Source organism: Podarcis erhardii (genome assembly GCF_964252035.2).
Source record: "Podarcis erhardii genome assembly, chromosome: 2".
NCBI lineage: Eukaryota > Metazoa > Chordata > Lepidosauria > Squamata > Lacertidae > Podarcis > Podarcis erhardii.
Window position 1 is genome coordinate 13,043,181 of NC_138498.1, and position 12,203 is coordinate 13,055,383.

The 12,203-nt window shown below is 50.0% G+C and overlaps 1 protein-coding gene across 1 annotated transcript; it reads left to right on the plus strand.

Moving 5' to 3' along the window:
* The first annotated feature begins 5,246 nt into the window (after window positions 1-5,246).
* Window positions 5,247-11,297, plus strand: NPFF (neuropeptide FF-amide peptide precursor). Its single transcript, XM_081849096.1, has 3 exons — window positions 5,247-6,878; window positions 9,350-9,480; window positions 10,926-11,297. The coding sequence occupies exons 1-3, from the start codon at window positions 6,741-6,743 to the stop codon at window positions 11,047-11,049; spliced, it is 393 nt and encodes a 130-aa protein (XP_081705222.1). The 5' UTR covers window positions 5,247-6,740; the 3' UTR covers window positions 11,050-11,297.
* The last annotated feature ends 906 nt before the right edge of the window (window positions 11,298-12,203 follow it).

Consider the following 12,203-nt stretch of genomic DNA (forward strand, 5'->3'; position numbering starts at 1 on the left):
TGTTACCAGAACGACCAAATGCCACTGGGGGTTGCATCATAGAGGAGTCATACTGCTTTGGCTCTGCTTGGTGCTGTTTGTGTCCCCTTTGTGATGCCTTCAGGAGTCTCTGAGAGCCAGTGTGGTGTAGTGGTTAAGAGCGGTAGTCTCGTAATCTGGGGAACCGGGTTCGCGTCTCCGCTCCTCCACATGCAGCTGCTGGGTGACCTTGGGCCAGTCACACTTCTCTGAAGTCTCTCAGCCTCACTCACCTCACAGAGTGTTTCTTGTGGGGGAGGAAGGGAAAGGAGAATGTGAGCCGCTTTGAGACTCCTTAAAGGGAGTGAAAGGCGGGATATCAAATCCAAACTCTTCTTCTTCCTCTCTCTGGCTCTTGAAGGAACATTAAATGGATTAATCTCCCAGCCCCCGGGGCTCTTGCATTAAGGCAATCTTCAGGAGCTACTTTGTACTGAGTCAGTCCCTTGGTCCACCTAGGTCAGTCTTGTCTGCTGTAACTGGCAGGGGCTGCCACATTGGGGGGGGGCAACTTTCCTAGCCCTACTGGTGGAGATGCTAGACTCTATCACTCAGAGCTAGTGTCCTTTTTCCAATGAGTTTCTTCTTACTGGATTCAGTCTCTGAGCAGAACTTTCTCCAGTGGCACAGTCAACAAGTTGTTGTTTAGTTATTTAGTCGTGTCCAACTCTTCGTGACCCCATGGACCAGAGCACACCAGGCACTATATGCCTCTTATCTTTGTCCATGGAGTTTTCTTGGCAGGGATACTAGAGTGGCTTGCCGGTTCCTGCTCCAGGTGGATTGCGTTTGGTCAAAACTCTCCACTATGACCTGTCCATCTTGGGTGGCCCTGCACGGCATAGCTCATAGCTTCTCTGAGTTATTCAAGCCCCTTCGTCACGGCAAGGAAGTGATCTATGAAGGGGACAGTCAACAAGACACCCCCCCCCAAAAAAAATAATATTTTTATTTATTCATTACATTTTTATACCACCTTTATCTTCCAAGTTGTTCAATGCAGATCTTGGGGAAATAGTGGCCCTTCAAACGTCTTTAAGCTCAGTGGCGTAGCGTGGGGGGTGCAGGGGGGCCGGCCGCACTGGGCACAACATCTGGGGGGGGGCGCTCGCACTCGCAGATCTCTGCCCCTACCTGGCTCCACGGGTTAGGGGGCGCAAATTACTTGCCTTGCCCCGGGTGCTGACAACCCACGCTACGCCACTGTTTAAGCTTCCACCAGCAGATTGAGAGTTCTAGTCCAGGGGTCAGCAAACTTGTTCAGCAGGGGGCCGGTCGACTGTCCCTCAGACCTTGTGGGGGGCCAGACTATATTTGGGGGGGGTGAACGAATTCCTATCCCCCACAAATAACCCAGAGATGCATTTTAAAGAAAAGGACACATTCTACTCATGTAAAAAAACACTGATTGCCGGGTCGTCCTCGGGCCGGATTTAGAAGGCAATTGGGCCGGATGTGGCCCCCGGGCCTTAGTTTACATACCCATGTTCTAGTCCAACAACATGCTGAGGGTTGCAGGATCCCACCACCTATTTTAACCAGCAGACTGATCCCCTGTGAGTTAAAAGGAAGAGAACGAATCAGCTTAAATGCTATTTAATTGGTTCTTAGCTACACTATCAGGGATCTGCGTAGGCTTGCTGGGTATGTGTGTGCCCTAGATTTTTTTTTGGGGGGGGGAGGGCTGCCCTAGATTCACGGCAGCATCTCGAGTTCTGGTTGCCAGTCTGCGATCCCCCCGTGGTGGTGTCGTAGAATTGCAGCGTGCTCGCCTTTCTTGACGGAAAGCAGTTTCAGCCTCTCCAAACCTCGCTAATATAATAAGCCTCCCTGTTTAGTCACATATCTTAGCCCGCATTTCCTGCTGTCAACCACACGATGGCAGCATTGCTCCACCAGAAGTCGCAGCAACTACCGAGTCCAAATGGAGATCTTCTAAAGACTGCGTTCATTTCACTGAGTGCGGGAACCAATAACCTGCAAACTGCACCCCTTGGCCCAGTATTGTTACTTGCCCTCCAGAGTGCGGTGGCAGATGTATATTACCCGGGTCCCTGTGCACAGCCCCTTTGCAGGGGTGGGGGCACTATTTGTTCACCTAAATAAATGATTATGTCCAAAAATATGAGGGAACTAAATGCATAAGAGTGGATTAATTAAATACACGGGTTACTTTTTAAAAGTTATATTATTTACCGGGGGGGGGTGGCCTCTCCCTTCCCGATTGCTCCATTCATCAGCCGCCCACCCCCCAAATTTAACCACCTAGACCATGGGTAGGCAAACTAAGGCCCGGGGGCCAGATGCAGCCCAATCGCCTTCTCAATCCGGCCCGTGGACGGTCTGGGAATCTGTGTTTTTACATGAGTGTGCTTTTATTTAAAATGTATCTCTGGGTTATTTGTGGGGCATAGGAATTCGTTCATCCCCCCCCCCAAAAAAATACAGTCCATCCTGCCACAAGGTCTGAGGGACAGTGGACCGGCCCCCTGCTGAAAAGGTTTGCTGACCCCTGACCTAGACGAGCGTCCCCTTCTCACCGCATGCAATTACAAAACCTGTTTTTACCTTCACAATCCTGTTTTTGAAACCAGTCCTTTTCTATTCTGCGGCCCCACCCTACACCCATTTTCATCTCCACCCCCATTTCATAGAATCATAAAATTATAGAGTTGGAAGGGACCCCAGGGGTCATCTAGTCCAACCCCCTGCAATGTAGGAATCTCAGCTCAAACATCCATGACAGATGGCCATCCAACCTCTGCTTAAAAACCACCAAGGAAGGAGAGTCCACCACCTTCCAAGGGAGTCCATTCCCCTGTCGAACAGCTCTTGCTGTCAGAAAGTCCTTCCTGATGTTTAGTTGGAATTCTCTTTTCTTGAAATGTTTATTTACATATATAAATTTCATGGGCAATCACTGCTCATGAAAGCGAGCATCGTCTTGTCATCATTGTCCATTTAGAAAGCATCCTTTGCCACAAGCTATACAAATGCTTGGAGAATATATCTTCTTATCACTTTGCACAACTGTAATACCATTTCTAGATGGTATTTGTAGCTGAGAAATAACAGTTAACTTTACCAAGAAAACCCAACTGGGCCATGAGTGATTTCAAATTATCTCCCAGGTCAATCTCCAACATTTGGCTCACCCATTCCCACAGACTTGGGATGTATCGATAATCTGAAGAGCTGAAACATACAGCACCTATATCCTTTTTGGAAAATGTTATCTGAATCAATTCATCTTCTTTGCGTTTCCATTACATAGCTCCCTCTGCAAGAATGCGCCTGTTTCCAGGCCTCTTACTCCCTCCTTTGTAACCCCCTTTAAACCCCCTATTTTCCCCTTCACCCGCTTTCCCCTCCCTCCTCCTTTCAATTCCTCCTTGCACACAGACCGCCTCTATTTCAATGCCTCTCCCTTCTTCCTGTTATGTAAACCTCTACTTTGCCCAAACACACCCCACGATTGACTTCACCCTTTCCCCCAACCTCTTCCTTCCTCCCTTCCTAAACTCCAGCTCAGGCATAGGCAAACTCGGCCCTCCAGATGTTTTGGGACTACAACTCCCATCATCCCTGACCACTGATCCTGTTAGCTAGGGATGGTGGGAGTTGTAGTCCCAAAAAATCTGGAGGGCCAAGTTTGCCTATGCCTGCTCTAGCTTCTAGGAAGCGAAACAACATCTCTGGAATAAAGCCTGACATACAGCTGACCAAATTGGTGGCCTTTTTTGATTCCTTTGCCCATGGAACATGCCTCCTCTGATGGGCTCCTTCCCCAGGGCGGCAACAAACCTGGCATCGCCTATGATATTATAGGGCAGGTCTGTGCAATGTGGCCAAAGCAGCCTCATAAGCCCCATGGCGAGGCCAGAAGTTCCCCCCTGCTGCTGTAATAGGTCAACACCAAAATATAAACAAGACCTCCTTCCTAAAAAGTATGCCAATCTTTGGTGATATTTTCCTTGTTCTTTCAGCTTGCCTGTTTCCTGGTCTTCATCTACAGGTGATCTTTAGTGCAAGGCATGGGCATGGTGGGGGGGCAGCTGCCCACCCAAATCAAGTAAATAAATAAAAACACTTAACTAAAATAATCAGAATACAGTGGTGCCTCGGTTTTCGAATGTCTCAGAAGACGAAGGTTTCAGTTTTTAAATGTCGAAAACCCGGAAGTAAATGCTTCCGTTTTCAAACGCGCCTCAGAAGTCAAATGGCTTCCACTGTGTGTGTCCCCCCCCCCCCATTTTCTCTATTGAATTTGCAGACCAACCTTTGCGCCTCGGTTTTCAAACGTTTTAGAAGTGGAATGGATTACGTTCGAAAACCCAGGTACCACTGAAATGCTTGCGTGATGTTGTGGCACATTCTAGCGACGCAACTGGCAACCCGATTGAGTGATAGGTGTGGAATCCACAAACTGACCAATCATGTTGTGGGTAGCTGGGTTCTGGAAGCTTCTCTTAGTTTTCAAGTTGCTGAAGATTTTGGCTGATTTTTCTGAGCACTTGGGGTCAGAAGAAAGCAATTTAAAACAACTGTTGTTGAGACATTTCATTCCGAATCTGCCAGACGGAGCCAGACAGAGGACGATGATGGGTGGGTGTCCTGCTGCCCCCCTTCCAACATAAATCCTGGCTACACCCATGTTGTAAGGGAACACCATACAGGGACATTGCCTCTTATTTATATTGGGAACAGGGCTTGCTTGGGGAAAGAGAAGTCCAGTCTTCCTCAGATGCAAGCTGATCGTCTTCTTCCCACCACCCCCTCGAAGCAAATGTACTGCTGTGCGTGATGAATGGGTCACACACAACTCCGCTGATGAATACGAACCTCTCCCTGCTCCGAGGAGTTGACTGTTATTGGGACCATCAGTCAGGTGCCAATCAGATGGTTCCTTGTAGGCCTCCAGCAAAACATGGCGCGGAGATTAATATGCAGTTATGCTGATGTCTCGCTTTCTCGTGTTGCCGGAGGGCGGTGCAGGAAGGGGGGGGCGGGACACCTCGCAAAAACATTTGTCAGGACTCCATCATCTCCCCAGCCAGTGGCGTAGCGTGGGGGGTGCAGGGGGGGCCGGGTGCACCGGGCGCAACATCTGGGGGGGGGCGCGCTTGCACTCGCAGCTCTCTGCCCCCTGCTAAAATCCACGGGTTAGGGGGCGCAAATTACTTGCCTCGCCCTGGGTGCTGACAACCCACGCTACGCCACTGTCCCCAGCTTTTCCTCCTCTCGTAGATGGAAAAGCTAGGCAAGGGGAAGAGGCATCAGTCACTGGATTAGTTCAAGGTGCATTGGAACAAAATGAACAGTGCCAAAGTGTGTTGTGTTGCTATTCCCCTACTGACAGCTCTGTCTTTGTTTTAGGGACGTCGTGAAACTCAGGGCCGATTTAGTTCACCCAATCTGCTTCTCAGACCCAGCAGAGGGAGTTTTTTTAACACTTTGACCCCTTTTCACGTGACCTGCTGCGGCAACTAGATTTCTTTGCACTGTGATTTGAGTCTCCCCCTTCCCAGCTATCTCCCTTCACGCAGGTTCTGTTTCATAGCGGCTTTTCCTTCTGACAGTAGCGTAGCATGGGTTGCTAGTGCCCGGGGCGGGCAAGTCGCTGATACTGCTGGAGCTGCCCCCCACTGGAGCCAAGCGGGGCCATTCTGCGCTGCCTACCAGCCTGTGCAGGCGGAAGCCTGGCCGGCCAATGCAGCAGTACACAGAGCAAGGAGCGAGTGATCAGGAGAGGCGGTCTCTCTCAACTGTTTTCTTTTATCCAAAGCCTTGCCTGTTCCGGCCACCTTTATTAAAAGCAGGCTTAGTGTCTTCTAACCAGCTGTCTGATAGGCAGAAATCCAACAGGTGGAGTTACTTCCAGTGCCAGGTCTCTCGATTTCTGCCTGTCCCCAGTTGTGCAGCCTGTTTCCCCCCCCCCAAAAAAAAGAATGGTATAGTATCCCTCTGTGTGGCAAATCTGGAAAGAAAATATCCGCACCAACTTAAAATGGATGAGACCCCCACACACCCCACACCTGAATGTCTAGGGCTGCGTCATTTGGGGCCTGGGCCTGCACGCCAACCTCCTCCCACTTCAACAGCTCCCCCCCCCCCCATCCTTGTCCCGTCGCCTGCCTGTTTTCCCGTTTCTTGGTAAATGGCTTTCATTAAGCTGTAAAAAGCTCGGCTTCGTCGACGTGAACGCCCCGGGGACGGGGGCTTTGCAGAGACGGGGGCTGTGCAAGCGGCGACGTGACAAATGTCTGGTCCCGAGTCGCCTCTGGCATTCACAGGCCCATCAAGCCAACAGTGGGAGACCTTGGGGAGTGTGAGGGAAGCGGTCAGTGTCCGGTGAAGAACCTGGGCCTCCGTCCTCCCCGGTGGTGTACAAACGGCGACGTACAAGCAATTAGCTACCAAATCCCCAACAGGACTTAAGAGAGCCGTTTGGGGCTGGATTTATCCTTGCAATTACGCACAAATCAGCCCCAGCCAGCGGTGGCGGAGGCTCTGTCGGGGGGGCCGTGGCGGTCCCTCTTCGCTCGTCACGGGGAGGTGCCGGCGGGCCCCCCTCGCAAACCCGCCTTACAAATGGGTCGCTGTCGCTGCCATCAATCCCACCCTGTGCTGCTATTGCCCCACCACCATCGCCGGAGACAGATATATAAAGGCAGCGCCAAAGCAAAAAGGGAAGCGCTTTGAGAGAGAGCAGGCCTGTCAAGATGGAAGCTGCCCGCTTTCTGCTCGCCCTGGCATTGCTCTCCGGCAGCCTCAAGCCAAGCCGAAGCCTTGAGGAGGCGATGGGCTCCCAAGAGGCAGAGGAGCCCGACGGCTACCCGGAAAGACTCTTCAGCTGGATGGTGAGTGGCCTCCAACAAGGCGGCGGCCTAGAGGGCAGGGGAGGGTGCCAAGCGAACTTTGATGCTGCTTAGTCAGTTATTGCAGGGTGGTGGGGCATGGCTCTGTTCACAGATACACCACACCACACACACACACACACACACACACACTTGTTTATCCTCCTCCCACAGCCCTGTGAGGTCAGCTGGGCTGAGAGAGAATAACAGACCCAGCGTCCCACAGTGAGCAAGCATGGGTTTAAATCCCCAATCTGCTCATTGTGGGGCTTGAGTGAGGATTTGAACCTGACTCTACCCTATGGGGATGCGGGTGGCGCTGTGGGTTAAACCACAGAGCCTAGGGCTTGCCAATCAGAAGGTCGGCAGTTCGAATCCCCGTGACGGGGTGAGCTCCTGTTGCTCAGTCCCTGCTCCTGCCAACCTAGCAGCTCGAAAGCACGTCAAAGTGCAAGTAGATAAATAGGTACCGCTCCAGCGGGAAGGTAAACGGCGTTTCCGTGCGCTGCTCTGGTTCGCCAGAAGCAGCTTAGTCATGCTGGCCACATGACCCGGAAGCTGTACGCCGGCTCCCTTGGCCAATAAAGCGAGATGAGCGCCGCAACCCCAGAGTTGGCCACAACTGGACCTAATGGTCAGGGGTCCCTTTACCTTTACCTACCCAGTCCTAGTCTAGCACACTAACCATTATGCCACAATGACTTGTGGAGGTGTTTTGGGTCCCCCACCCAATTGAGAGAGGGAGAAAAGTTTGGCCAAGCTGGAAGCCATTGCTGCCTCCAGAAAGTCAGTATAAGATAAGCCCAGAGTGGGACTGGCAAATGAGGGACATTTCCATCCTTCCTTCCTTCCTTCCTTCCTTCCTTCCTTCCTTCCTTCCTTCCTTTCCCAGACGCTTGCTGAGATCCAGGCAGTCACGCCCCCCCCCCCAGGAGAGGGTGGCACCATTGCAATCTGTGGGGCTATAAGACTGATGGAGCTTGGAATCAAATCCTCCTCAGCCAGCAACTCACTAGGTGGCCTTGAGCAAGCCATACTATCTAGTCCTTTCTAGCTGCAAAATGGGCAAAATAGTGCATGCCTACCATGCAGTGCTGTTGTAAAAGATTCCTGTGAATGTATGCAAAGTGCTTTGCATTATTAAGATGTTAACCCGAGCTCCTCCTGGGTTTTATTTAAGGCTGGGTATATACCCTGTGACAACAGCAGAGCTCTAGCATGCGCAAGGCACAAGAATCCTCAGAATCTGGGTTTCCTTTCCTTTCCTTTTTAAAAGCAAGTTTCTAAACATGGAAGTGTGAGGGTGAATCCCAGAAAGCCAAAAGCATAAAGTGATCAGTCAGAGTTCCTGGTGGTCCACAGGTACCCTGCATAGCTGCTTGCCCTCCCCATGCAGAGAAAATGAAATTATGCGTAAGAAGCAAATATGCACAGATATTCGCGCAATTTTCAGAGCGTGTTAAGCCTATGTTGAAGCAAAGCCAACAATGCGTCTTCCTGGCACCTTTAAAGATAAAGAGTTGTATCCAGTGCTATTCAGAGTCGATGTACTGAAATTAATAAACGTGACTAACTTGGGTCTATTTATTTCAGTGTGTCTACTCTAAGTGAAACTTGCTGGCGACAATCTAGGCGAATGGCATAAGCCTTAGTGAGCTAGAGACCATTTCACCAGATGGAGCTTATGTCATAATAAATATCTTTAAGGTGTCACAAGACTCTGTTCGATTTTGCCAATATTCACAATTTGTGTACGGCAATCTCCAGAATTTCAGCTGTTTTTGGTGTACTCTGTGTGTGTGTGTGTGAAATTGCAAGAAATATAATTGGTTTGACATCATGTTGGGTGGATAGAGCTTACTATTGCTCAAGATTTACCATCATTATGCAACTGTGAGGAGCCAGCCCGCTCAGTCTGTACAGCATGAGACTTGAAATCTCAAGGTTGTGGGTTCAAATCCCACATCGGACAAAAGGATTCCCACATTGCAGGGAGTTGCACTAAATCAGTGCTGGATTTATGTATAAGCTAAACAAGCTATAGCTTAGGGTCCCACTCTCTTGGAGGCCCCCAGAAAATTTAATTGTATTTCAGTTCAACAATTACTTTGATAAAAGACATATTTTGTTATGTGGAAATGGCTTTAGTTACCTATTAGGTCCATAAGTTACCATATAGCATATATTCAACACACAAAAACAGCAACAATTTGTTGTTGACAAAGGACAACTGGACATATAAAGGGCCCCATTACCTCCAGTAGCTTAAGGGCCTCATCAAACCTAAATCCGACCCTGGACTAAATGACCCCCATGGACACTTCCACCTCTACAATTCTGTGATTCTTTGATTCTGTGAATAATGCGATGCCCATGCTGTTTTCCCTGATCCTCAAGCTACTTCCTGGTCTTGCAGGGAACTCGTCTCTTGTTGCATTTCTCAAATGACCCCCACTTTTTAATTCTCCACCCAGCTGCAAGAAAACGAGGACCATCCTGTCCAGATTCCCCCTGAGGAGCATCCCCTGGGCGTCCTTCTCCGTTCCCTCCTTCATGCTGTGCAGAGACCTGGTCGCAGCCCCTCCTTCCTCTTCCAGCCCCAAAGGTAAGGAGTGTGGGGGTCAATGCAGCCAGGCAGAAGCACGAGGGGGCGGTTCATTTAATTCCCCCCTTCCTTTTTCAAGCTCCGATTGTGTTAATTTTCCAGTTCTTGGAATTACATCTGTTATTACATTTTGGCCATGGACTGGGATGGGAGACCCAGCAAGTCGTCTCCTGACGATGGTTTGAGTGTTTTCCATCCGAATAGTATTTGCACGCGTTCTCCAAGGCCTCACAATACCCACAGATCAGGCATAGGCTCCCCCATTTAAGAGTCAATTTTTAAAAGACAAACACAGCATCCTTGCTATCTAAATGACCGTTCCCACCTGTCAGTTTCACGGGTCTTTCTTAGACGCTTTCTTAGATCCCTACGACCTTTTTTCTGCAACTGCTCAGAACACCTTCCTGTGTTACCTATTGCAAAAGCTGTGCTTGCAATGCCCCTAAAAACTGAACCGTTTTTCAATCGTTCCCTTGTCTTGTGTTCAAATCCCCACCCATCAATGCCTATAGCAACAATAAGGGGACTGTGGTTCGTTTCAGTACAGTGGTGCCCCGCAAGACGAATGCCTCGCAAGACGAAAAACTCGCTAGACGAAAGAGTTTTCCGTCTTTTGAGGTGCTTCACAAGACTAATTTTCCTATGGGCTTGCTTCGCAAGACGAAACGTCGGGTGAATTCTTGCGAGTTTTTCCCCTTTCCCCCCCCCTTTTTCTAAGCCGCTAAGCCGCTAATAGCCGCTAAGCCGCTAATAGTGCTAATCTGCTAAGCCGCTAATAGCCGTGCTTCGCAAGACGAAAAAACCGCAAGACGAAGAGACTCGCGGAACGAATTAATTTTGTCTTGCGAGGCACCACTGTAGTTCTGGATGATGCAATTCTGTTCTCCTTGGGATGGGGACGGTGGGGGAATGCAAAACACTATTCCAAGACACCTAGCTGCACAGCTCTGCTTCCTTCTCACCATCCGTCTGGCAGAAGTGATGACTTGGTGGGAGCAAGCAGGACAAAGAGTCCAGGGAGCTACAAGTGCTGTGTTTTTGAGTGCCAAAAATGTTCCCCAGGCAACTTGCTTTGTGCTGCTTTCCATCTCTGTCTCCACCCTCATCGTTCTGCCTGGACACTGAGGTCCAGCGCCGAGGGCCTTCTGGCGGTTCCCTCGCTGCGAGAAACCAAGTTACAGGGAGTCAGGCAGAGGGCCTTCTTGGTGGTGGCACCTGCCCTGTGGAACGCCCTCCCACCAGATGTCAAAGAGAAGAACTACCAGACTTTTAGAAGACATCTGAAGGCAGCCCTGTTTAGGGAAGCTTTTAATGTTTAACAGACCACTGTATTTTAATACTTTGTTGGAAGCCGCCCAGAGTGGCTGGGGAAACCCAGCCAGATGGGCAGGGTATAAATAATAAACTATTATTATTATTATTATTATTATTTATTATTTCTGCAGATTTGGCCGTGAGGCCCGGGCCAGCTCCAGCAGCGGTGGCCTAATCAAGCCACGGGCTTGGGACGCCGTGGCTCCTCAGTTTCTGAGCATGGCTGTTCCGCAGCGCTTTGGCAAGAAGAAATGAAGTCGAGGACAGCAACGCACAGAACTGCCACCACCCGGTCCTTGCACCGAGAACTAGTGCCGCACTGGGTCGAAAAGCCTCCCCTTCCACTCGTCCTTCTGTGTCATCTCTGGGTTACCCGAGTGACTGACCCTCCTGTTTAGGGGTTTGTGCTTTGCCACTTGCTAATAATAAAAAATGGTGACATCTTGGAACCTACTACAATCTTTTCTGTCACGTAGGCCAGCTAAAGCAGGGAACCCATGGTCCTCCTGACATTGTCAAGACTACCATTGTTCAGGTGGCGTTGCCATATACCAGTTCTGTAAATCTTAACTTTCCCCCCACATAATACGCAATGAACTTACTGAACTCCCTGCCACTGGGGGGTCTCAACATGGGAAGCTGGTCACCAGAGCAAGGTGTGCCAAGAGTCCCACAAAATTTCTTCACAAGGGAGGAGGATGGAGAGGAAAATCAGAGAAAATTACCCCTGTCTATAGCGACCCAACAGCTCCAGGGCTGCTTGGCTACCATTGGAGAGGAAGGAGTGATTTGAAGTGTGTCTCAGCAAATTAAATGAATGATGCTTTTGGGAAGGGGAAATTATTGGGGCTGCCAACTTCTCCTTTGCCTTGGTCCCAAGCAAATTACTTGCCTCCATCTCACCCAGTATCTTGTTTCTAAGAGCAGCCACCCAAATGCCTCTCGAAAGCATATGATAATGCCAGCAGTGGGAGCATCCCTTGTATTCATACCTTTTGGCCTGGATAGCTCCATTGGTTAGAGCGTAGTGCCGATAACACCAAGCTTGCAGGTTCAATTCCCTGCACTGCAGGCGGTTGGATGAGATGAGCATCAGGGTCCCTTGCGACTCCACAATTCGATGATCTTTGACTGCTTCGTCTCAGGAAGGAGGGGGAATGGAATGGATAATGGGACCATTCAATTCTGCCTTAGGGCCTTGGCCTGATGCAGCAGTGGTCAGCAGGTGTACAATGCTAGATGTCTGTGGACAGCAACTGTGAGGAACCTGTAGCACCCCCCTTCCCCTGTTATTGGTGGTCTCCAACTCCCATCAGCCCCAGCTAGCATGGCCATTGACCAAGGTTCATGGGAGTTGCAAGATCTGGAGGGGCGCAGACCTCCTCATCTCAGTGGGTAAAAGAAGACAC

Bases quoted from the DNA above. Each gene is read 5' to 3' on its own strand.
- NPFF (XM_081849096.1), top strand. From the start codon at position 6,741: ATGGAAGCTGCCCGCTTTCTGCTCGCCCTGGCATTGCTCTCCGGCAGC. The intron at 6,879-9,349 runs GTGAGTGGCCTC...TTCTCCACCCAG, and splicing joins AAAGACTCTTCAGCTGGATG to CTGCAAGAAAACGAGGACCA. The intron at 9,481-10,925 runs GTAAGGAGTGTG...TTATTTCTGCAG, and splicing joins TTCCTCTTCCAGCCCCAAAG to ATTTGGCCGTGAGGCCCGGG.